Genomic DNA, 26,382 nt, shown 5'->3' with positions numbered 1-26,382 from the left:
CTCCTCCCCCTCACCTCTCTCCCCCCTCTCCTCCCCTCTCTCCCTCCCCGTCACCTCTCTCCTCCCCGTCACCCCCCCGTCTCCTCCCCCCGTCACCTCTCTCCCCGTCCCCTCTCACCTCTCTCCTCCCCGTCACGTATTTCCTCCCCATCACCTCTCTCCTCCCCCCCGTCACCCCTCTCCCCCCGTCACCCCTCTCCTCCCCGTCACCCCTCTCCTCCCCGTCACCTCTCTCCCCGTCCTCCCCCCGTCATCTCTCTCCTCCCCGTCATCTCCCCTCCTCCCCGTCATCTCTCTCCTCCCCGTCACCCCTCTCCTCCCCGTCACCCTCTCCTCCCCGTCACCCCTCTCCTCCCCGTCACCTCTCTCCTCCCCGTCACCCCTCTCTCCTCCCGTCACCCTCTCCTCCCCCTCATCTCCCCGTCATCTCTCATCTCCCCGTCATCTCTCTCCTCCCCATCATCTCTCTCCTCCCCGTCCATCATCTCCCCGTCTCTCTCCCCCCGTCACCTCTCTCCTCCCCATCACCTCTCTCCTCCCCATCACCTCTCTCCTCCCCATCACCTCTCTCCTCCCCATCACCTCTCTCCTCCCCATCACCTCTCTCCTCCCCATCACCTCTCTCCTCCCCATCACCCTCCTCCCCGTCACCTCTCCTCCCCATCACCTCTCTCCTCCCCGTCACCTCTCTCCTCCCCGTCACCCCTCTCCTCCCCGTCACCCTCTCCTCCCCGTCACCTCTCTCCTCCCCATCACCTCTCTCCTCCCCATCACCTCTCCATCACCTCTCCATCACCTCTCTGTCACTCACCCAGCCCCCCACTACAGTGCAATCAATATATTCAGATGGAATACAATCAGCGACCAGACCAGACTGGGGCTGGAGAACTGTCTTGTCTCCTCTCCTCCTCACTCCTCTCAGACACACATAGTGAACAAAGATTGGGAATGAGGGAGTAGGGAGGGAGGAGAGATGGAGGGAGCTGGAAGAGAGCAGAGTGAGGGATGGAGAGTTTACTTCAAATGGAGGGGATGGGGTGAAAGGCAGGATGAAGGGATGGGGTGGAAGGCAGGATGAAGGGATGAAGGGAGAAGGGGTAGGATTTGGTGCAATGATAGCTGGTCTGGCTCAGAGTGGGGCTGGATATTAAATCTGCCTGTCAAGTGCTTCCAACACACAAGGACATCTCTCACATGCACGCATAAGACACACACACGCAATAATACACACACACACACACACACACACACACACTCAATCCCAGAGGAAAACAGAACTAAAACTAACACATAGGCCACAAATAAAGCAGCAATAAATAACCTTCATTTTGACAAGGATAAGCATATTCCCGGTACTGTGCGTTGTTACTCTGTAGTTAGCCCCTGCTTTGTTTATTCCTGGCTTCTGGAGTGAAGGCCAGGGGGCCACTTCAATAAGAGCCAGAGCACCTGGGGTAATTTCATTAGTGGCTGGCTGGAGTGGAAGACATTCCAGTTTCAGCAGCAGGAGAACGGGCTGGAACTGGACAGTAGTCCCCTGAGACAGGCCCCCTCCATACCCCTACCATCTAGGCTGCTCTACTCAGCACCACCACAGATTGGAAGTGATCTCACACACACGAGGGGAAGATGATTAAAAGCTCTGACTTATGACACACTCACACTCAGTCCTGGACACTGTCTCAGGCAGGCACCATGCCATACATCACATGGGTGGGGCTGGGTACTGAGATATGACAGTATTAGTGGACTAGATTACAAATGGATCCATGGTACAACTCCAGTACTCATTATGAGGTATTACAGAATTAGTGGACTAGATTACAAATGGATCCATGGTACAACTCCAGTACTCATTATGAGGTATTACAGAATTAGTGGACTAGATTACAAATGGATCCATGGTACAACTCCAGTCCTCATTATGAGGTATTACAGAATTAGTGGACTAGATTACAAATGGATCCATGGTACAACTCCAGTACTCATTATGAGGTATTACAGAATTAGTGGACTAGATTACAAATGGATCCATGGTACAACTCCAGTCCTCATTATGAGGTATTACAGAATTAGTGGACTAGATTACAAATGGATCCATGGTACAACTCCAGTCCTCATTATGAGGTATTACAGAATTAGTGGACTAGATTACAAATGAATCCATGGTACAACTCCAGTCCTCATTATGAGGTATTACAGAATTAGTGGACTAGATTACAAATGGATCCATGGTACAACTCCAGTCCTCATTATGAGGTATTACAGAATTAGTGGACTAGATTACAAATGGACCCATGGCACAACTCCAGTCCTCATTATGAGGTATTACAGAATTAGTGGACTAGATTACAAATGGATCCATGGTACAACTCCAGTCCTCATTATGAGGTATTACAGAATTAGTGGACTAGATTACAAATGAATCCATGGTACAACTCCAGTCCGCATTATGATATTCCACCGCGTACAGTACTTTAGTGATTAATAAGCAGAGTGTGGTTCTGTACTGTACCTTCAGGGTAGGCCTCTCGTCGCTGGAGCCCTGGGTGGCCCGCTGCAGGGTGCTGTTTCTGCTTCTTAGGAGGCCTCTTCTGCATGTTGGCCGTGCTCATGTTGCTGTCTGTGGACAGGGGGCTGCCAGGACGGTGGCCTGAAGGGGTCATTTGATACTTTCGTCCTGAAGGAAAATACACATTTGGTAAGGTACATGAAACCATGAAAAGGTTTCCCCCCTGTCAGTGGGCTTTCAGAATAAGAGATTCATAAACATGAGATATCAGTTTCATAAACTAGAGATATCAGTTTAAGCTAGAGATATCAGTTTAAGCTAGAGATATCAGTTTAAGATAGAGATATCAGTTCAGCTAGATATATCAGTTTAAGCTAGATATATCAGGTTAAACTGGAGAAATCAGTTTAAGATAGAGATATAAGTTCAGCTAGATATATCAGTTTAAGCTAGATATATCAGGTTAAACTGGAGAAATCAGTTTAAGCTGGATATATCCGTTTAAGATAGAGATATCAGTTTAAGATAGAGATAGGTGCTTCTACACCTGCATTGCTTGCTGTTTGGGGTTTTAGGCTGGGTTTGTGTACAGCACTTTGAGATATCAGCTGATGTACGAAGGGCTATATAAATACATTTGATTTGATTTGAGATACCAGTTTAAACTAGAGATATCAGTTTAAGCTAGAGATATCAGTTTAAATGAGAGATATCAGTTTAAGCTAGAGATATCCATTTGTTAGAGATATCAGTTTAAGAAAGATATATCTCTTTAAGATAGAGATATCAGTTTAAGCTAGAGATATCAGTTTAAGCTAGAGATATCTGTTTAAGATAGATATATCAGTTTAAACTGGAGAAATCAGTTTAAGCTGGATATATCAGTTTGAGCTAGAGATATCAGTTTGAGCTAGAGATATCAGTTTAAGCTAGAGATATCAGTTTAAATTAGAGATATCAGTTTAAGCTAGAGATATCCGTTTGTTAGAGATATCCGTTTGTTAGAGATATCGGTTTAAGTTAGAGATATCACTTTAAGATAGAGATATCAGTTTAAGGTAGAGATCAGTTTAAGCTGAAGATATCTGTTTAAGATAGAGATATCCGTTTAAGATAGAGATATCTGTTTAACCTAGAGATATCTGTTTCAGCTAGAGATATCAGTTTAAGATAGAGATGTCAGTTCAGCTAGATATATCAGTTTAAGCTAGATATATCAGGTTAAACTGGAGAAATCAGTTTAAGCTGGATATATCAGTTTAAGATAGAGATAGGTGCTTCTACACCTGCATTGCTTGCTGTTTGGGGTTTTAGGCTGGGTTTCTGTACAGCACTTTGAGATATCAGCTGATGTAAGAAGGGCTATATAAATAAATGTGATTTGATTTGATTTTAAGCTAGATTTTTAAGAGAGATACCAGTTTAAGCTAGAGATATCCATTTGTTGGAGATATCAGTTTAAGAAAGATATATCTCTTTAAGATAGATATCAGTTTAAAAAGAGATATCTCTTTAAGATAGATATCAGTTTAAGCTAGAGATATCCATTTGTTGGAGATATCAGTTTAAGAAAGATATATCTCTTTAAGATAGAGATATCAGTTTAAGAAAGAGATATCTCTTTAAGATAGAGATATCAGTTTAAGCTAGAGATATCCATTTGTTGGAGATATCAGTTTAAGAAAGATATATCTCTTTAAGATAGAGATATCCGTTTAAGCTAGAGATATCTGTTTAACCTAGAGATATCAGTTTAAGATAGAGATAGGTGCTTCTACACCTGCATTGCTTGCTGTTTGGGGTTTTAGGCTGGGTTTCTGTACAGCACTTGGAGATATCAGCTGATGTACGAAGGGCTATATAAATACATTTGATTTGATTTGAGATACCAGTTTAAGCTAGAGATATCAGTTTAAGCTAGAGATATCAGTTTAAGCTAGAGATATCAGTTTAAGCTAGAGATATCAGTTTAAGCTAGAGATATCCATTTGTTAGAGATATCAGTTTAAGATAGAGATATCAGTTTAAGATAGAGATATCAGTTTAAGATAGATATATCAGTTTAAGATAGAGATATCAGTTTAAGATAGATATATCAGTTTAAGCTAGAGATATCAGTTTAAGCTAGAGATAGAGATCAGTTTAAGCTAGAGATATCCATTTAAGATAGAGAAGATAGAGATATCAGTTTAAGCTAGAGATATCAGTTTAAGCTAGAGAAGATAGAGATATCAGTTTAAGCTAGAGAAGATAGAGATATCAGTTTAAGCTAGAGATATCCATTTAAGATAGAGATCTGTTTAAGATAGAGATATCCCGTTTAAGATAAAGATAGCCGTTTAAGCTAGAGATATCCGTTTAAGAGAGAGATATCCATTTAAAATAGAGATATCAGTTTTTGCTAGAGATATCAGTTTAAGACAGAGATATCAGTTTAAGATAGAGATATCAGTTTTGTATTGGCTGCGTCTCAAACCACCGCGTCCTCCAGTGTCACACTTCCGCATCTGCGGTGAAGGTGCAGTGTATGTCAGATCAAGAGACATCCTGAAAATCAGTCTTCTCACGAAAACATCTGTAGTGTCCGAACAGAGTTCAAACTATTCTGACTATTCTATGGAAAGGGGAGACTCTCACGAACACGATGGTGTTCTCCGGTTGGGTCTACGACCCCCCCAAGTGTCAAGTGACTCGTCTGAAGAAAATCGTTGTTTTTTATTATGGAAGTTTTGAAGGTAGTTTTGTGCCTACCTAAAAACATGGGTTAAATATGTGTAAATAAACATATACAGTATACTGTATTTTTAATGTCTCTTAGATTTAGGACAGACACTTCAAAACCTTGTTTCTTATGATTTAGTTTTTGACTGTCCATTTTGCCATTTATGAATTTGTAGTTCAATGCATTTCCATAGGCTTTAGTAGTAAAGGCCAAAATCAATATTTTATCCCCCCAAAAATGTATACCTAAAGGGGCCCTCAAATAAAAAATAAAATAGCCAAATGATCCATAGTATGACCATCATACTGTATATCAATAACATTTGTCAGCTTAGCACTCACCCTCCCTCAACGTCTTAGAATTAAGGTGCTCATTATCTTGTATTCTCTTCTTCTTGATAAAGTGACGTTATATTAGTGAGGAATAGATGTGCATACCTCCGGGGCCTCCCTCCTGGCCTTGCGTGGTGTTGGTGTACTTGGCCACCTTCAGGCCTGCGTACTCTGCAGCAGACGCCACGGCCTGGGCAAAGTCGGCGTCTGTGAAGAAGGATCCGTCTGAGGAGCTGACAGCGCTGGAGCGCCCTGACGAGGCGTTATCCTCCTCGGATGCCGAACCCCAGCCGTTGATCATGGATCCCGTCACAGAGCTCTCCAGGTCCCCCATGCTGGAGGCTGGGGTCTGCTCCAGACCCCGCAGCAGCAGCCTCCTGGGGTGCATCTGCTGGGGGTGGTGGGGGTGGTGAGGGTGGGTGTGGTGGTGGTGCACCTTAGCCACCTCCGCGTCTGTCTCGTCCCCTTCCTCTTCCTCCTCCTCCTCCTCTTCCTCCAACATCTCCCCCTCTTCCTCCATGCCGTCTGTGTCCAGGGACATGGGGCTGGAGATGTAGCCGTAGGTGTGTGAGGGGGAGAGGGGTCGGGGAGGGGGGCTCACTGCATGGCGTCTGAAACAGCAGGAGACATGTTCTTAATGTAGGGTATGAGAAATCAATTACATAAATCAATTATAAAATATGATTGCATTTTTTTTGCAGAGACTATTGAAATCATTACTACAGTGGGAATCACCCATTTATTGTCTTACTACAGTGGGTATCACCCATTTTTTTACAGTGCAGACAAAGATCTTTCTTATTGTCTTAAAAGTCACCCATTTACTTACAGTGGGAATCACCCATTTATTGTCTTACTACAGTGGGTATCACCCATTTATTGTCTTACAAAGTGGGTATCACCCATTTATTGTCTTACAAAGTGGGTATCACCCATTTATTGTCTTACAAAGTGGGTATCACCCATTTATTGTCTTACAAAGTGGGTATCACCCATTTATTGTCTTACAAAGTGGGTATCACCCATTTATTGTCTTACAAAGTGGTATCACCCATTTATTGTCTTACAAAGTGGGTATCACCCATTTATTGTCTTACAAAGTGGGTATCACCCATTTATTGTCTTACAAAGTGGGTATCACCCATTTATTGTCTTACAAAGTGGGTATCACCCATTTATTGTCTTACAATATATTTCCTTTTTTGTCAACGATCAAAACAAAAGATGAATGAAAGATAAATCAATAATACACCTTGAATAAATAAGTACTAACAATATACTTCAGAAACAGCTCTTTGCATGACTTTAGTGCCTTGCTCCATAAAGGATACATGTTTTGATATATTCTGATTCAGTATACTTGATTCTGTATATGTTTCACTCTGTCATTTAGGTCCAACTGAACTCATTTATGGGGTGAATACTTACGCAACGACCATATTTGTATTTTATTGTACATTTATAGAATGTTATTTTCACTTTAACATTATGGAGTATCTTGTGTAGATCAATGACCCCGGAAAAAAATCACAATTAAATATATTTCATTCCCACTTTGTAACACAATAGACTGTTAAAATAGGGGGAGGGTGAAAACTTATGATACCCACTGTATATCAGCCAATCAGAGTCTATTTTAATCCAGAATAACACATCCCAGTACCTGCGCTCGTGTCCAGAGCCAATGCTCTCTGCAGTGTCTTGGAGCATGGGTTGCAGCTCATCCTGGGGCGAGGGGGTGAGGGTGGCTGTGGACTGGTGGCTGTAGGACACCGCGGTGGGGGACGAGGCAGCCCCTCTGACAGGTGGAGTGGGACCCCTCTCCATCTCCTCCTCCTCCTCTTCCTCCTCCTCCAGTTCGTCTGGCTGCAGGTACATGCGGGAGGGGGGCAGGGAGCACTGCATGTCTGGGTCATAGCTGTCAACACAGTGAAACACGCTGATTAGTTGGGATGTCACTCAACGTGACAATAGCATTCGTAGCTGGAACAATGTCGCTAGTATATAGTCATGTTGTGCTGCTACCAAGGTAAAGGAAAAGGTTTGACACGAACCTAGCAGTGATAAACAATAGAACAAAAATGCTTAGGACAAATCTAACACTCTTTCAGTAAATGAAAGGAAAGGGTCGAGTGGCAGGGAGGTGTGTGTGTGTGTGTGTGTGTGTGTGTGTAGACATGTCCCACCTCTCGTCCATAGACAGGGAGTACTCCTCCATGTTGCGGCAGGGAGGTGGGTTAGCAGGGGGAGGAGGCAGAAGGTCAGCCCAATTCATTGCACTCTGTTTGGGTAGTTTGGGGGTGCGCACTCCCTTCTTTTGACCTTGACTCCCTGGAAAAACATGAACAAAGAACTCCTTCAGTCAGAAACATGCAGACACACATCCCCACTCCCACATCCTCCTCTGTCTCACAACCATCTACATAGTTGAATATTGTTAAATCAGCAGTGAAATGAATACATCTACAGCAGATAATAGAATAGGAACAAACAGGGCTAATTACAAAAAATATATAATTTTACACGAGAGCATGTCAGCTAATGGCAACCCCTTACTTTATGGATGTTGCGAAAATGCACCACGCACATTATCTCTCAATGTGTAATTAATGCCAGCCATGCCATCAAAAACACAGTCATTTTTCAACTAATGTTCACCATTGCCAAGAGAAAAAAGAAAAATGTGAAAAAAATCAAAAAACATCAGAGGCCAATTAACAGCAGCCAATTAGAATGAGAAACCAATGAGCTGTGAGCTCAGCGAGCACAGAGGGCTGCTCTTTAATGAGCTGAACTTCATATACAATATCAGAATGGATCCTGGGCGTTATGGAGGCAGTGTTGCATTCCCTCTGGAATGTGTGTGTCATTAGTCCTTGTCCAGAAACAAACACTGCAGCTCTGATGAGATTATCCTCCTCTTTGCCGGAATGAAGGAGACGGTAATTAATGTTTTTTTACAAACAACTGTCTGAGCAACAAGGAAGAACCAAATAAAACGTCCAGTGACTAGCTCACACGACAGAAAAACACTCACAAACGAGGTATTTAATTTTCTGTTAACAACCCACGGGATTGAAATTTGCTCACACAAACTTCAACTTCAGCATATGTATACACACACAGACTGGAAAACTGACACAGACTGGAAAACTGACAGACTGGAAAACTGACACAGACTGGAAAACTGACACAGACTGGAAAACTGACACAGACTGGAAAACAAACACAGACTGGAAAACTGACACAGACTGGAAAACAAACACAGACTGGAAAACTGACACTTACTGGAAAACAAACACAGACTGGAAAACTTACACAGACTGGAAACACACAGACTGGAAACAGAGACTGGAAACAGACAGACTGGAAATTGAATGGAAACACAGACTGGAAACACACAGACTGGAAACACACAGACTGGAAACACACAGACTGGAAACACACAGACTGGAAACACACAGACTGGAAACACACAGACTGGAAACAGAATGGAAACACACACAGACAGGAAACACACACAGACTTGAAACACACAGACTGGAAACAGAATGGAAACACACACAGACAGGAAACACACACAGACTTGAAACAGAATGGAAACACACAGACTGGAAACACACAGAATGGAAACATACAGAATGGAAACAGACTGGAAACACACAGACTGGAAACACACAGACTGGAAACAGAATGGAAACACACACAGACAGGAAATTGACTGGAAACACACACAGACAGGAAACACACACAGACTTGAAACAGACATACTGGAAATTCACAGACTGGAAACACACAGAATGGGAACACACAGAATGGGAACAAACAGAATGGGAACACACAGAATGGGAACAAACAGAATGGGAACACACAGAATGGGAACACACAGAATGGGAACACACAGAATGGGAACAAACAGAATGGGAACAAACAGAATGGGAACACAGAATGGGAACACACAGAATGGGAACACACAGAATGGGAACACACAGAATGGGAACACACAGACTGGGAACACACAGAATGGGAACTGAAGCCTGACGTTTCTTTTCTCTTTCTTTGTTTTCTCCATTTTCCCTCCACTGAAGGCTGCTTTTCATTCCTCTTCAAGAGACTGACATGGAAATTAATCAAAATTACCATTTTAAAGCATCATGCATTATTAGTCCCACTATGATTTATTGCTTTTGAGGAAAATAATGATTTAGAAATGGAGCTTCTGGGTTGAAAGTGATTAAGTGGTTTTATAGAAATAATAATGAACTGGAAACAACAACAACAAGAGCGATTGAGTGAACATCCAGGCAGTAAAACACCAGCCATCTGGCTGTGGATATGATAACCCCTGTCTGCCCCTGTCCCCCCTCTCTCACCAGAGGTGCTGCTGCTGCCACGGTCAGAGCTGTTGTAGGATCCCCCTGTGTGGGCCTCGTGGGCCTGGTTATAGAGGATGGTGGTAGCCATGGGACTGTCCCCTCCTCTATAGTGGTCTGGTAGGGGAGAGGATGGTAAGCATGATGAAGGTGGGTCGCAGGGCAGCATACACTACATTATCGCATTAGAAAAGTACAGATAGCTTATGAAAATGAATGACAGAAGGGGACATTATGATATCAAAAGATGCATAGAGACTGTGTGAGTTTAACTGACTAATGATCACAGTTAGGCTAACATAAGTGCTAACATTGTAACAACACATCTAAATAATGATCTGAACCAGCGATGTGTTTAAATGTCTGTCATACACCTCTAATAAGTTGAAATGTAATTTTAAACTGTCACAACAAACAGTCTGGAGTAATATCATGCAATAACATGATGTTGTCTTCCTAATAGTGCTGAAAGAGAAGACATGCAATTTCTGTTCCACACAAGAGACCATGACCAAACTGAAAACAGTGTTACTGAAGCAGCAGCTCTTTCCTACAGGAAAGAACAAGGTGACGACAGTTTAGATCAGTGCCTGTCAGTTCCAACAGAAATGTTTCTCTCTCCTTCAGATACCTGACACCTGGAGAAAATCCTTACACCTGTTGCAACGTGACTTTACCCATGAAGAACAACCCAGACTGAAAAGAAAGAAACTGACCCAGAATGTAGCAGATATGAATATATGAACACAGAGAGGAAAGAGGAGCTAAGTAAATGCATAACAGACAATGAGAGAGAGACTGATGATGGTCTCTATCAATATGACTGAATGTGGGGCAGCAGGGAAGCGAGTGAAAAAAGGAACATTCTTCAGCATGGTGGGTCCATCCACAGAGATAAAGGGAAAGAAAGAAGGGAAGAAAGAAAGATGGAAGGCGGCTATGTTTTGACCTCCTAACCTCCACCGATTCCCACCACACACTCACCCTTGTTTAGCTTGTTCTGCTCCATGATGTTATACTGGTGGAGCTGTGAGGTCATTTCCTGTTGCTTCTGCAGCTGAACCGGGGTGGGTTTCCAGCCATGTTTCTCGTTCATCTCCCCTCCCCCTCCTCCTCCTCTCCCTCTGTCTCTGTCTGTGTTGATGTTGTTGCCCAGGATAGACGACTGGATGAGCTGTGTGGTGGCGTACGGGGTGGGCTGTCCCCCTGGTCCACCCGGCCCAACGAAGCGTCCGTCCTTCAGGTTGGGGCTGTTGAAGGTCTTCATCTCGTTGATCTTGTTGGAGAGGTCCACGTCTCCGTACACTCCTCCCTCCGGCACCATCAGGTTGGTCTGTTTGCTCTCCATCTGGTTGTTATAGTTGGCGATGCAGTCGGCTGGATAACATGGGGAGCGGGTGCAGGGTGCAGGGTTTAGTCAAAGACCAGACTAGATTCTATAGCTAGGTTCAGAAGAAGAGGTTTGCCAAGTGCACGGACGGCACGAACGGCATTGTATTCAGTTGTATTCAGTTGTATTCAGTCGTATTCACTGGCATCACATTCCGATAAAAAATAAGATGAAAAGATTTAACATTTCAGAATGACACAGAAATAAATCAGCCTGAGTCATTTGTACCTTTCAACAGATCACTGTGCCTTCAGTCTAGACATATATATATATTTATATATATTTCAGTGCAAACTACAGTTCATTATGTCAGATATCCCCATCTGGTTCAGTTGACTGGAGCTTTATTATACTTCCACTGTCTGCTCTCTCTGTCCTTCTGTCTCTATAATGTCTCCGTCTTATCCACAGCTCAACGTGGGTGGCGTGTCTATCCTCCCTGTCAGACGCCAGGCGAGGAGGCTTTGCTCATTGAGAAGGACAGTGGAACATGTCTGTATCAGAGGGTTGGAGGGAAGCGTGCAGCAAAGAACAAAGCTCCACTGTCAGATCCAATGTTCTCTGGCTCATAAAATATTCAAATCCTTCAGCAGATCTGAGAGACAGCCTTGCGGTAAATATCAAGGACGGCTGTAGGTGGAACAACCAAGCGCACGTGAGCCTCACATTTCCAAGAACCGAGGGATATCTGAGGCACTTCAGAGGCACTTGTGGAGAAAGGGCCTCTATGTGGTAGATAAAGGGACATTAACTCGTATCCCTCGGCTCCGTCACCTAGCCGCTGATCCTGTTAAACCTTCACAGGGTTTAGGTTGGCCACACAAAGCAGCCAGCATGCTCCTTAACTTCTTTGAGATAGGGGGCGCTCTTTTAATTTTTGGATAAAAAACGTTCCCGTTTTGAACAAGATATTTTGTCACGAAAAAATGCTCGACTATGCATGTAATTGACAGCTTTGGAAAGAAAAAACGTTGATGTTTCCAAAACTGCAAAGATATTATCTGTGAGTGCCCCAGAACTAATGCTACAGGCGAAACCAAGATGAAATTTCATACAGGAAATGGTCCAGATTTTGAATGCGCTGTGTTCCAATGTCTCCTTATATGGCTGTGAATGCGCCAGGAATGAGCCTGCACTTTCTGTCGTTTCCCCAAGGTGTCTGCAGCATTGTGACGTATTTGTAGGAATATCATTGGAAGATTGACCATAAGAGACTACATTTACCAGGTGTCCGCCCGGTGTCCTCCGTCGAAATTTTTGCTTAATCTCCAGCTCCATGCACGTTTCCATTTTCTTCAGAGGAGAAAGTCAACTGCCACGAATGATTTATCATCGATAGATATGTGGAAAACACCTTGAGGATTGATTCTAAACAACGTTTGCCATGTTTCTGTCGATATTATGGAGTTAATTTGGAAAAAAGTTTGCGTTGTAATGACTCAATTTTCGGGTTTGATTCGGGTTTGAGTTAATTTTATTTGAATGCTTTTCATGTTTTTGTGAAAATGTTGCATGCTGAATGCCAGGCTTAATCCTATGCTAGGCTATCAATACTCTTACACAAATGCTTGTTTAGCTATGGTTCAAAAGCATATTTTGAAAATCTGAGATGACAGTGTTGTTAACAAAAGGCTAAGCTTGAGAGCTAATATATTTATTTCATTTCATTTGCGATTTTCATGAATAGTTAACGTTGCGTTATGCTAATGAGCTTGCGGCTATAATTACACTCCTGGATACAGGTTTTTTTCGTAGCCAAACATGATGAACAAAACGGAGCGATTTCTCCTACACAAATAATCTTTTTGGAAAAACTGAACATTTGCTATCTAACTGAGAGTCTCCTCATTGAAAACATCTGAAGTTCTTCAAAGGTAAATGATTTTATTTGAATGCTTTTCTTGTTATTGTGAAAATGTTGCATGCTGAATGCTAGGCTTAATGCTATGCTAGCTATCAATACTCTTACACAAATGCATGTTTAGCTATGGTTCAAAAGCATATTTTGAAAATCTGAGATGACAGTGTTGTTAACAAAAGGCTAAGTTTGAGAGCAAATATATGTATTTCATTTCATTTGCGATTTTCATGAATAGTTAACGTTGCGTTATGGTAATGAGCTTGAGGCTATAAATAGGATCCCGGACACGGGATTGCTCGTCGCAACAGGTTAACGTCTTATACTGGGGATGAGTGAGAAGTGATTTTAGCACATTACCCCTTCTCAAACAAACTCACACAATGTTAGGGAAATGTAAAACACAGCACGGAAAGTTGGATTAGGTTTTCTCTTGTTGACTGTCATGGATAACTTTAGAAGTTGGGTATGTATTTGATGGGTACAGTGTTTCTTTGTCCTTGAGTAAGATGCTTAACCCAGCCGTAGCACAGCACTTAGTACAACACTACATCTACTACAATAAGAGAGTGGGTAAGATGCTTAACCCAGCCGTAGCACAGCACTTAGTACAACACTACATCTACTACAATAAGAGAGTGGGTAAGGCTGTTTGGGGAGACGGTTGAAGTCAACAATGTAAATGAATCAATGAGTGGGTAGGCAATACTACTGTCCTGTATACCCACGTCTCTTTTACTTTAGTTTAACTTCTAAGCCTACTGTATGTCAAAGGGAGGTTCAGGACTGGGGTCGGGTCCAAGGCTTGTAGTTAAGTCCTACCCATGTGTGTGTAACCTCAAATCCCTTGTCCCCACTCTGCACCAAGAGCCATACCTCTCCCCTCTCTGACAGCTGTTGGTCCTTTATCTCTGTACAGTGTGAAAACTTTGCTCTTTCGATTGTGTGTGTGTGTGTGTGTGTGTGTGTGCCCATCGGACTTCAGAGCCAAACTCATTCTGTATTGTTTATAGAAAGTACTGCTGACTGAGAGGCCACCTGGGTGTGTACCATAACTCCCTCTCTGTCTCCATCACTGTCCATCATCTCGTCTGCTCTCTTTACTTTCCTCCCCACTCCCTCGCTCTTTCTCTCTTACTTTATCTCTGTTTATGCTACTTATCCTCCCCCCATCGTTATTTTTCCTCCCCCATTCCCTTTCTTTCTATGCACTCTTCCAGGTACCCCCCCTCTCTCTCTCCACCCATCTCTCCATCTCTCCATCCAGTGTTGGCTGCAGTCTGCAGTCCTGCCCTGACCTCAACCATTGCTCCACATTTCTTAAATAACTGAGCACTTAGTGGGAATGACATTATTGGCTATAACAACAGTATGGAAATTAGCAGAGCAATTCGATTTGCAGCAGAGTAAACCAATAAGGACCTTCCAGGGCACTCCTTTTATTTCCTGCCTAAAACAACCCTGCTTTAACCTGAAATAAATCAAACACACACACTACTCCTACTCCTAAGCCACATATCCCAGGTTTTTCTTCTAGAGACCTCTCAAGGAGAGAGGTATAGAGAGACTCCAGGGAGCTAACCCAGATATGAGATTTCACTTCTCTCTGTTTTCTACCAAATAGATCCGCTTGTTTTGATGATTCTTATCTATGCTTGGTTTTGAGAGCAGGTGCGTGAGTCATGCAACCTGGATATCTGAGGAGGTACAAAGTCTGTGAGAATGGCTGGGTGGTGGTCCTGAGGGGGCTAGGCCCCATGACCCTGAAATATGTTTATTTGTATGCATATCTAAGCATACCTCTGTCTGTATCCTCCAGGTAGTTCTTTAAAAAACAAATATTATTAAATATGCTTCACTTTATCTCTGCTAGAATCTGGGTAAAATATTTTTCAATATATTTAGTTATTGCTTGCTTTTCTGAAGTCTTCTTACCTTGTTATGAGATTGGGAACCTATCTGGGCTAAAGACAACTTTTAACAAGGCTAGTAGTACTACAAAGAAAAAACTAACACAAAATAAATTCATAATAATATATACAGTACCAGTCAACATTTTGGACACACTTACTCATTCAAGGGTTTTAATTTATTTGTAATATGTTCTACATTGTAGAATAATAGTGAAGACATCAACACTATGAAATAACACATGGAATCATGTAGTAACCAAAGAATATAGTCGATTTTACAAAGTAGCCACCGTTTGTCTTGATGACAGCATTGCACTCTTGACATTCTCTCAACCAGCTTCACCTGGAGTGCTTTTACAACAGTCTTGAAGGAGTTCCCACATATACTGAGCACTTGTTGGCTGCTTTTCCTTCACTCTGCTTTCCAACTCATCCCAAACCATCTCAATTTGGTTGAGGTTAGGTGATTGTGGAGGTCAGGTCATCTGATGCAGTATTCCATCACTCCTTCTTGGTCAAATAGCAATTACACAGCCTGGAGGTGTGCTGGGTCATTGTCCTGTTGAAAAACTAATGATAGTCCCAATAGTCTCAAACCAGATGGGATGGCGTATTGCCACAGAATGCTGTGGTAGCCATGCTGATTAAGTGTGCCTTGAATTTTAAATAAATGACAGACAGTGTCACCAGCAAAGCACCATCAAACCTTCTCCTCCATGCTGAGTTCATCTATTCACCTACTCTCGGTTGTAACCAAAAATCTCAAATCTGGACTCCAGACCAAAGGACCGAGTTCCACTGGTCTAATGTCCATTGCTTGTGTTTCTTGACCCAAGAAAGTATCTTCTTCTTATTGGTGTCTTTCAGTAGTGTTTTTTTGCAGACAGTTGACCATGAAGGCCTGTTTCAAGCAGTCTCCTCTGAACAGTTGATGTTGAGATGTGTCTGTTACTTGAATTCTGTGAAGCATTTATTGGGCTGCAATTTCTGAGGTTGGTACCTCTAATGGTCTTCCAATCCTGTGGCGGCCCACATGAGAGCCAGTTTCATCATAGCGCTCAATGGTTTTTGCGACAGCACTTGAAGAAACTTCAAAAGTTCTTGAAGTTTCCGGATTGACTGACTTTCATGTCTTAAAGCAATGATGGACGGTTTCTCTTTGCCTATTTGAGCTGTTCTTGCCATAATATGGACTTGGTCTTTTACCAAATAGGGCTATCTTCTGTATACCAGCCGTACCTTGTCACAACACAACCGCTCAAACGCATTAAGAAGGAAAAAAATTGCACAAATGAACTTTTAACACGACACACCTGTTAAATTAAATGCATTCCAGGTGACTACCTCATGAAGCTGGTTGAGAGAATGCCAAGAGTGTGCAAAGCTGTCATCAAGGCAAAGGCTGGCTACTTCATAGAGTTTCAAATATATAATATATTTTGATTTGTTTAACACTTTTTTGGTTATTACATGATTCCATATGTGTTATTTCATGGTTTTGATGTCTTCAGTATTATTCTACAATGTAGAATATAGTAAAAATAAAGAAAAACCCTTGAATAAGTAATTGTGTCCAAACTTTTTACTGGTAGTATTATTATTATTACTATAAAAAAATTTAACATGACAAACCTGAGGGGGCACGTGCCCCTGTGCCCCCTGTGCCCCCTATGGGCATGATGCCTCAGAGTTATTTTGCTAACTGTTTTAGTCCAGTTTATGTTTGGGTGTGTTGTTCCAGTGCGTAGCGTACTCACCTGGGCGGCTGTATGTAGCCAGGTTGCTGTCACTGTTGCCCTGTCCTGCGGTGCAGCAGTTCATGCTACAGTCATTGTGATTGGAGCAGGAGTTGGGCCAGGTATCAGCCAACCAGGGCTGGGTAGCAGACTCCCCAATGTTCAGCAAACCTGGCCTGGAAGGATGGGGCACAAAACAGTCAACACTGACTAACAATGTACCATGCTGCCCCACTGTAACACAGGTTTTAGGCAGATCGATGGGGATTCAGTCAATACTAAATTATTATATACACTTCCCTATGGCTAGGTCCTAGGCTGTTGTTTTACAGAAAATATCACTCCCTGTCCTTCTCTCTCTCTCTCTCTCTCTCTCACCTTTCTCTCCCTGCTCCATTGGCCTTGGATGCGTATTAGAGGAGAGCTCAGCTAAATAGATTATGTGCGCTTGACTTGTCCATGGCCAATGACACTGTTTCACTGAGCCCTCGTGAGCATTAGCGATCCGCTCGGATTAGAAAGCCAGATAGAATTCACTCCCGGCATGCACCACAAACGCTCCGCCAGTATATTCCATGGTGTCACAGAACATCTTTATCATCCTTTAAAGTTTAGTATAAATACACAACTACAGTCAAGGACTGAAAGTACTGAACAGAACGGAGATCAAAGGAGGTCATGGACATCTCAACTTTCCCACTACATGCTTCAGAAGAGGAGTACAGTAGGATATCCATCTCCTGTCCTGGTTTCTATCTCCTTTACACCGTCTGAACAGACTACCATCTCTCTACTGTCTGAACAGACTACCATCTCTCTACTGTCTGAACAGACTACCATCTCTCTGCTGTCTGAACAGACTACCATCTCACTGTGTCTGAACAGACTACCATCTCTCTGCTGTCTGAACAGACTACCATCTCTACTGTCTGAACAGACTACCATCTCACTACTGTCTGAACAGACTACCATCTCACTACTGTCTGAACAGACTGTCTCACTACTGTCTGAACAGACTACCATCTCTCTACTGTCTGAACAGACTACCATCTCTCTGCTGTCTGAACAGACTACCATCTCACTACTGTCTGAACAGACTACCATCTCTACTGCTGTCTCTCTCTACTGTCTGAACAGACTACCATCTCTCTGCTGTCTGAACAGACTACCATCTCTCTACTGTCTGAACAGACTACCATCTCTGTACTGTCTGAACAGACTACCATCTCACTGCTGTCTGAACAGACTACCATCTCTCTACTGTCTGAACAGACTACCATCTCTCTACTGTCTGAACAGACTACCATCTCAGCTGTCTCTCTCTGAACAGACTACCATCTCACTGCTGTCTGAACAGACTACCATCTCTCTACTGTCTGAACAGACTACCATCTCTCTACTGTCTGAACAGACTACCAGCTCTCTACTGTCTGAACAGACTACCATCTCTCTACTGTCTGAACAGACTACCATCTCACTACTGTATGAACTGACTACCATCTCACTACTGTCTGAACAGACTACCATCTCACTACTGTCTGAACAGACTACCATCTCACTACTGTCTGAACAGACTACCATCTCACTACTGTCTGAACAGACTACCATCTCACTACTGTCTGAACAGACTACCATCTCACTACTGTCTGAACAGACTACCATCTCACTACTGTCTGAACAGACTACCATCTCTCTGCTGTCTGAACAGACTACCATCTCACTGCTGTCTGAACAGACTACCATCTCTCTACTGTCTGAACAGACTACCATCTCACTACTCGTTAGGGCTGTCCCCGACTAAAAAAATCTTTGGCGACCGAAAGTCGTCTCTTCCATATATAGACACACCCTATGGGTTTTAATAAAATTAACTATATGCATTGAGCTTGTCTGATGCTTTAAGCTTACGGTTTGATGCCTCAAGAGGGCACCAGAGATGTAGATAACCAGATTTTTTTTAAAAACCTGACCCAACTATTCTCCTCAAACTCCGGCTGGCTTTCACAGATTCTGCTAAATCAAATCAAATCAAATTTTATTGGTCACATACACATGGTTAGCATATTCTATTGCGAGTGTAGCAAAATGCTTGTGTTTCTAGTTCTGACAGTGCAGTAATATCTAACAAGTAATCTAACAATTCCACAACAACTCCCTAATACACACAAATCTAAAGGGATGGAATAAGAATATGTACATATAAATATATGGATGAGCGATGTCCGAGCGGTATAGGCAAGGTGCAAAAGATGGTATAAAAATACAGTATAGACAGTGGGGAGAACAAGTATTTGATACACTGCCGATTTTGCAGCTTTTCCTACTTACAAAGCATGTAGAGGTCTGTAATTTTTATCATAGGTACACATCAACTGTGAGAGACGGAATCTAAAATAAAAATCCCAAAATCACATTGTATGATTTTTAAGTAATTAATTTGCATTTTATTGCATGACATACGTATTTGATCACCTACCAACCAGTAAGAATTCCGGCTCTCACAGACCTGTTAGTTTTTCTTTAAGAAGCCCTCCTGTTCTCCACTCATTACCTGTATTAACTGCACCTGTTTAAACTCTTTACCTGTATAAAAAACACCTGTCCACACACTCAATCAAACAGACTCCAACCTATCCACAATGGCCAAAACCAGAGAGCTTGGAAGGACATCAGGGGGAAAATTGTAGACCTGGGATGGGCCACAGGACAATAGGCAAGCAGCTTGGTGAGAAGGCAACAACCGTTGGCACAATTATTAGAAAATGGAAGAAGTTCAATATGACGGTCAATCACCCTCGGTCTGTTGCTCCATGCAAGATCTCACCTCGTGGGGCATCAATGATCATGAGGATGGTGAGGGATCAGCCCAGAACTAAACGGCAGGACATGGTCAATGACCTGAAGAGAGCTGGGACCACAGTTTCAAAGAAAACCATTAGTAACACACTACGCCGTCATGGATTAAAATCCTGCAGCGCACGCAAGGTCCCCCTGCTCAAGCCAGCGCATGTCCAGGCCCGTCTGAAGTTTGCCAATGACCATCTGGATGATCCAGAGGAGGAATGGGAGAAGGTCATGTTGTCTGATGAGACAAAAATAGAGCTTTTTGGTCTAAACTCCACTCGCCGTGTTTGGAAGAAGAAGAAGGACGAGTACAACCCCAAGAACACCTTCCCAACCGTGAAGCATGGAGGTGGAAACATCATTCTTTGGGGATGCTTTTCTGCAAAGGGGACTGGACGACTGCACCCTATTGAGGGGAGGATGTATGGGGCCATGTATCGCAAATTCTTGGCCAACAACCTCCTTCCCTCAGTAAGAGCATTGAAGATGGGTCGTGGCTGGGTCTTCCAGCATGATAACGACCTGAAACACACAGCCAGAGCAACTAAGGAGTGGCTCCGTAAGAAGTATCTCAAGGTCCTGGAGTGGCCTAGCCAGTCTCCAGACCTGAACCGAATAGAACATCTTTGGAGGGAGCTGAAAGTCCGTATTGCCCAGCGACAGCCCCGAAACCTGAAGGATCTGGAGACGGTCTGTATGGAGGAGTGGGCCAAAATCCCTGCTGCAGTGTGTGCAAACCTGGTCAAGAACTACAGCAAACGTATGATCTCTGTAATTGCAAACAAAGGTTTCTCTACCAAATATTAAGTTCTGCATTTCTGATGTATCAAATACTTATGTCATGCAATAAAATGCAAATTATTTACTTAAAAATCATACAATATGATTTTCTGGATTTTTGTTTTAGTGTACCTATGATAAAAAATTACAGACCTTTACATGCTTTGTAAGTAGGAAAACCTGCAAAATCGGCAGTGTATCAAATATTTGTTCTCCCCACTGTACATATTTGATGAGTAATGGAAGATATATAAACATTATTAAAGTAGCATTTTTAAAGTGACTAGTAATCTATTTATTAAAATAGCCAAGGATTTTAAGTCTGCATGTAGGCAGCAGCCTCTCTGTGTTAGTGACACCTGTTTAATAGTCTGATGGCCTTGAAATAGAAGCAATTTTTCAGTCTCTACATTTGTACCGATCTGCGTGCCAGGTATGGTCTTCGCATGCAAAATTTTATGAAACAGTTTAATTTAATTTAACAGTTTAATTTAATTTCTCAAAATTACTGTCATGTGGTTAATAAATATTATATCTACATGTGAATGAAAATGACATGTCCTGATAAAATATCCTGATAAAAATAAATATCCTATGAATCATATTGGCTACACATGGCCTGTCTGCAACAAACTTGAAACATTATATCAACTTTGGGTCCAGCCCGAAGATTGTGCAAGCAAACTTGCAACATTGTATAACAAATTGTGGGCCCTCAGATTTTCCCTGTCAGTGAGCTTGGGACAGACACAGCTGTAGGCTATTTGCACGCAAGGGATAAGAAGCAGTGCTTGACTTGGGCAGGATCTCACCAGAGCTGAGTACCAGCACCTCAAATGTTCTACTGCTTGGGCTCCTGTTCTTCTCATAGAATATTAGCTCAAAAGTATTGTGGAGCTCCTGGACCTAAACATAAACAGTACCAACACCCAAAATGAGTACCGGAACCTATTTCAGTCCAAGTCAAGATAAGAAGCCTATTTAATGACATTTCCACTGGATCAGAGTATGACATTTTTCCCTTTCACGCTGAGTGGTTATGGAAACGGAGAGAGATGGAAAGATTTTTCAAATACATAGAGGAACTATTGTAATTCTCAATTTATGTAAAAATAGACGTTGTTTGCTTGCTGTTTTAGGTGAAGAAAACATCACTTTGTGCAAAGCTGCCATCAAGGCAAAGGGTGGCTACTTTAAAGAATCTCAAATATAAAATATATTGTGATTTGTTTAACACTTTTTTGGTTACTTCATGGTTCCATATGTGTTATTTCATTGTTTTGATGTCTTCACTATTATTCTACAACATAGAAAATAGTACAAATAAAGAAAAAGCCTTTTGACCGGTAGTGTATATATATTTGTGCACACACACACACACACACACACACACACACATACATACATACACTGTATATACATACATAGGAGCAGAGGTTTTCGTGTACCGTCAGCAGGCTTTCAGGCGGATGCCGTTAATACATAATACATACATACATACATACATACATGTATATATATATATGTTACTGCTCAACTAAAACAACAGCCTAACGACCAAACAATCGACCAGTCGACTAACTGGGGTCAGCCCTACTTCTCGTCCACACTTCCACATCATGAACCCAGGGCTGACATTTACATTTGAAGCAGCCGGACTAAATAGCCTTATAATTCTCATGAAATGGGGTGATTTATTAGAGCCCAAAGGCTATACTAGCACAACATCACAAAAGCCTTTAACTGTTATTTCTCTCCCATCACTACCACTGGAATAATCACACTTGTCAGACATTCGCATTGTGCCATGTTTTTTTCCCCATTTCCTATTCAGATGACTTAGTCTCCGCTTACAGTCTCCACATTCATTTTGCGTAGTGAACACATTTGTCTTGGAGAGACAAATACAATCTCAAAATGGCTCCTCAATCATCTGAGTGGTTCAGTGGAGATATGTAGAGAATGGACATTGTCGTTGAGCAGAGCTCCCATGTTCAGGCTGTAGACCTGACTCAATCACAGAGCAGGGTAATAACATGATTGTATAGATAGACACATAACGGCTATAGAACAATAGGCAACCATAGAGATACCTTTAGCACAAAGAGGGGACAATACCAAAACACTGCTTTAATTCAAACAAGTCTGAAGATACACTGCCATCAACGTGGGTTCTAGATGATTGAGGAGACTATAACATCACTGTCTGAATGTATGAGTGTCTCAGTACGCGTGACTGGTAGGTAGTCTGGAAAACAACACATAGGCTACTGGTTACTGTCACACCCTCTCCTGTATCAATCCTCCCATCTATTTTACATAAGGCCCTCCATTCTAAAGAGTAGGGTGTGTGCAAACTCAACTATCGTCATCTCTGTGTATGTTAGAGATGATGCTATGGCACAGCCTTGTGGCCAGACATGGTGCTCTTCTCGGTGGGATGAGGAGGATAGGGGTTTGGGCAAATGAGAAAATAATTTCTTCCTGCTGGTATCAAAGTGCTCTCTGCACCTCCTTCCCGTCTCCTCCGCTCCCATCCTCTCTTCTCCCTCCCCTCTTCTCCCCTCTGCTCTCCTCCCTTCTTTTCCTCCCCCTCCCTCTCCTCCTCCCCTCTGCTCTTCTCCCTCCCCTCTGCTCTCCTCCCTTCTTTTCCTTCCCCTCCCTCCCACTCTCTCCCTCCCTCCTCTCTTTCCCTTCCCTCCCCTTTCCTCTCCTTCCCATTTCCTCCCTTCCTCCTCTCCCTCCCCTCTCCTCTCCTCCCTTCACTCCCCCTCTCCTCACCTCTCCACCTCTGCCTGTGCTGTAAGCTTTATGAAGTAAAAGCCCTCCCCCTAGTGCCCTTCAAAGGAAGGTACACCTTCCCTCACATTCTACAATGTACCCACTCCTCACCAAATGTCCATCTGTCTCTTGGAATATGATACTATGATCCATATATTATGTTATTTTATTTGATGTCTCATATTCATACAGAAGAGATGAATATACATGTAGATAACACCCCTCTCATAGTAGACATGTATTCTTACCTTCCAGCACTGCTGACAGCCTCTCCCCCTCTCTGGTACGCCACTGAGAACAGAGAAAAGGTACAGACATGAACACCATAATCACGATCGTCATCAGAGTAACAGGCTTATCAAAACACAATAACATGGACTGTGGAGTGTGTTTGGCTCTCCTGTAAGCCTGTGTTTGTATGGGTGCGGTGTGTGGTATTTTTGATAGTGTGCGTGCATGTTTACGCATGTATGTGTGTGAGTACTACACCCTGTGTGTAGATCGATGGAGACCGAGTCACTGTGTGTGTGTGTGTGTGTGTGTGTGAAAGGCTTAGGGGGCTGCACAGTGCTTTGGTCTCCTGCCATGGCTGGCGTGTGTTTGAAGCGCAGCACGCTGGAAGTTGGACTCTTTCAAGGAGCTTTAAGCTGCAGGTGTGAAGGAGAGATAAACTCCAACTTTAATTACAATCTCTTCTCTGAGGAAGGGGTGGGAGGGTTTTGGGGCTGGCTGGTTGGCTGGCTGAGTACAGTAGTACAGTACTTTGGCTTTCTATCACTGGGACCTCAGGACATACATGGCTCACTAAGATTAATTTGTGAGTTTATACTCCCATCAAAACATGACAGATGGATTTTTTTAAAACATTGAATTCCTTTGGTCATGGTTTTGTGAAGACTCATAACTTCATGGGTGAGGAAATACAGCGCTTTTATACTGAGAGAATGTTTTGCAATGTTAGGCGTGTAGTTTTGTCCTCTCAAGGTCTGACCCTTTCTCTCATTCCTCAGATCCGGGGAGGAAAGCTGATGATAACCAATGCCAGAAAAGGCGACGCTGGGAAGTATGTGTGTGTCGGGACCAATATGGTGGGAGAGAGGGAGAGTGAGATCGCTGAGCTCACTGTGCTCGGTAAGTAACCTTCCCCACAGTCTCTGCCTCTCACTCTCTCTCGCAGTGCATGCTGGGAGTTTTTTGGAGTTGGAGTGTTTGGTGTGGAGCGCTCTGTCCTAACCTTTTTCTGGATTCTGTCTCTGCCTTTTCTTTAAATTTGTATATTCTATGGTAGAGAGTTAATGCACTATTTGTTTCAGCGGTATCCACAGATTTTTTCAAAATTAGGGTGGAGGAGGACAGTTAGTTTCCTGGGGTTTGGAAGGTGTGGTGTGCACGATGGCTTCTCAGCCTAGCGCGGAGTAGATGCTGTCGTTACGGCATGAATTCAGGTGTGTTCCTGAGAACGGAGTTAAGGTGGAGGAGGTTCTGCTCGCAGTCGGTGAACAGGTAGGAGCTGAATTTATACATTCTGCTTGTGTTCATGAAAAGACATTGGGTTGATAGGTCAATTGCTAGTGAAATACTTGTAAAGGTTGTGTTGGTGTCAATTTTGCCTCTTTCTACCCCTTTGATAAGGGTGGTAGTTGCAAATTTGCCTCAGTTTATTACGGATGATCAAATCAGGAAAGAGCTGAGTCGTTTTGGTAAGTTTGCTAGCGGTTTTCGTGTACCGTCAGCAGGCTTTCAGGCGGATGCTGTTAAGCACGTTGTTTCGTTCCGGAGGCAAGTGTTTATGTTTCTGAATAACAATGAGCAACAGCTAAATGTGCATTTTAAAGTCAGGCATGGGGAGGGGCTCTATGCAGGGGTTGCCAGCACAGATAGTCTACGGTGCTTTGAGTGTGGGGATTTGGGGCATAAAAGCTTTGCGTGCCCACATAACGTCATAGACAAGGTGAGGGTACATGCGCCAGTGGGGGAAATCGAGGTCAACGTGCAAGGGGCAATGAGACACAGACAGCAGAGGCTGGGCCTAGTCATGCCAGGGATGGTGGTGTAGATGAGCCTGGGCCTAGTCATGCTATGGATGGTGGTGTAGATGAGGCTGGGACTATTCAGGCTAGAGATGGTGGTGTAGATGAGGCTGGGTCTAGTCATGTTATGGGTGGTGGTGTAGATGAGGCTGGGCCTAGTCATGCTATGGATGGTGGTGTAGATGAGGCTGGGCCTAGTCAGGCTACAGATGGTGGTGTAGATAAGGCTGGGTCTAGTCAGGTTATGCTAGTGGATGAGGAGAGTATAGTGGGGAAGTGTAAGAGACTAGGGGGAGGAGGAGGGTGTCAAGCAGAAAGGAAAAAGGGGGAGAAGAAAGGAGGTGGGAGGGGAGAGGCTGGTGTTGTCAAAGTCACCATGGAACCTTTGCCTGGTGCTGGGGGGAGGCCCTGACCAGGTGGTCAGGATGGGAGATGGAGATGAGGAGGAAAGTGAGTCTGAGGAAGAGTATGATGAGGAGGCCTTTTTTTCAGACTCCTCTTCAATGGGTCCCGAAGCAGAAGGGTCAAAGTACACGTTGAGGGAACTGACAAAGTTCCTGAATGAGACTAAGGGGGAAAAAGTTAATCTTGAGGCTTTTTTTCTGATCCGAGAAAGTTTGTAAGATCAGTACAACATGCTATGAAACATGAGGGGCATGGTGTCCTCTCACCCAGGAAACGCTTTAGGTTGGAAGTGGGTCACAACAGTGCGTAAAGGTCAACCTTCAGACACTGTTTAGATGTATAGTTCCTTCCTGGCACTGGGGCTTTTTGAGCTTTGCTATTGGTCTCTTTCTTTGCTGGCTTTTCTCCCTCTTCTTATGGAGACTCTTCGGGTAGGCTCGCTCAATATAAATGTCGCCAGAGATGCGGGAAAGACAAGTGTGTTGGGTGAATATGTAAAACAAAAAAAAGTACAGGTGTTGTTTCTGCAGCAGACACAGTGATGTGGGACAAATTCTAGTGCAGGGGTGGCAGTCCTTTTTGTACCGGGTCTGTCTGTAAAAATTTGCTCCTCAAAGGAGTTGTGTAGGGGTAGGCTGCTTGTTGTAAAAGCAGAAATTAACAACATGGGTTTTGTCTTTATAAATGTGTATGCACCTAACACAGG

General features: G+C 43.2%; 1 protein-coding gene across 1 annotated transcript in view; it reads right to left on the bottom strand.

The window, feature by feature from the left end:
* The window catches only part of LOC115120871 (roundabout homolog 1-like), a 490,866-nt gene that overhangs the window by 12,984 nt on the left and 451,500 nt on the right, over nt 1-26,382 (bottom strand). Inside the window, exons 21-28 of the mRNA XM_065000506.1 lie at nt 23,490-23,532; nt 16,858-17,012; nt 10,924-11,316; nt 9,940-10,056; nt 7,753-7,897; nt 7,230-7,484; nt 5,672-6,177; nt 2,516-2,680 (exon numbers count right to left, since the gene is read on the bottom strand). Coding sequence (XP_064856578.1) covers nt 2,516-2,680; nt 5,672-6,177; nt 7,230-7,484; nt 7,753-7,897; nt 9,940-10,056; nt 10,924-11,316; nt 16,858-17,012; nt 23,490-23,532 — 1,779 coding nt within the window. The remainder of the gene's footprint in view (nt 1-2,515; nt 2,681-5,671; nt 6,178-7,229; nt 7,485-7,752; nt 7,898-9,939; nt 10,057-10,923; nt 11,317-16,857; nt 17,013-23,489; nt 23,533-26,382) is intronic.

The sequence above is a fragment of the Oncorhynchus nerka genome, linkage group LG14 (assembly GCF_034236695.1).
Source record: "Oncorhynchus nerka isolate Pitt River linkage group LG14, Oner_Uvic_2.0, whole genome shotgun sequence".
NCBI lineage: Eukaryota > Metazoa > Chordata > Actinopteri > Salmoniformes > Salmonidae > Oncorhynchus > Oncorhynchus nerka.
Note: the sequence above shows the minus strand (reverse complement) of the source record. Positions and strands in the feature narration are given on the sequence as shown.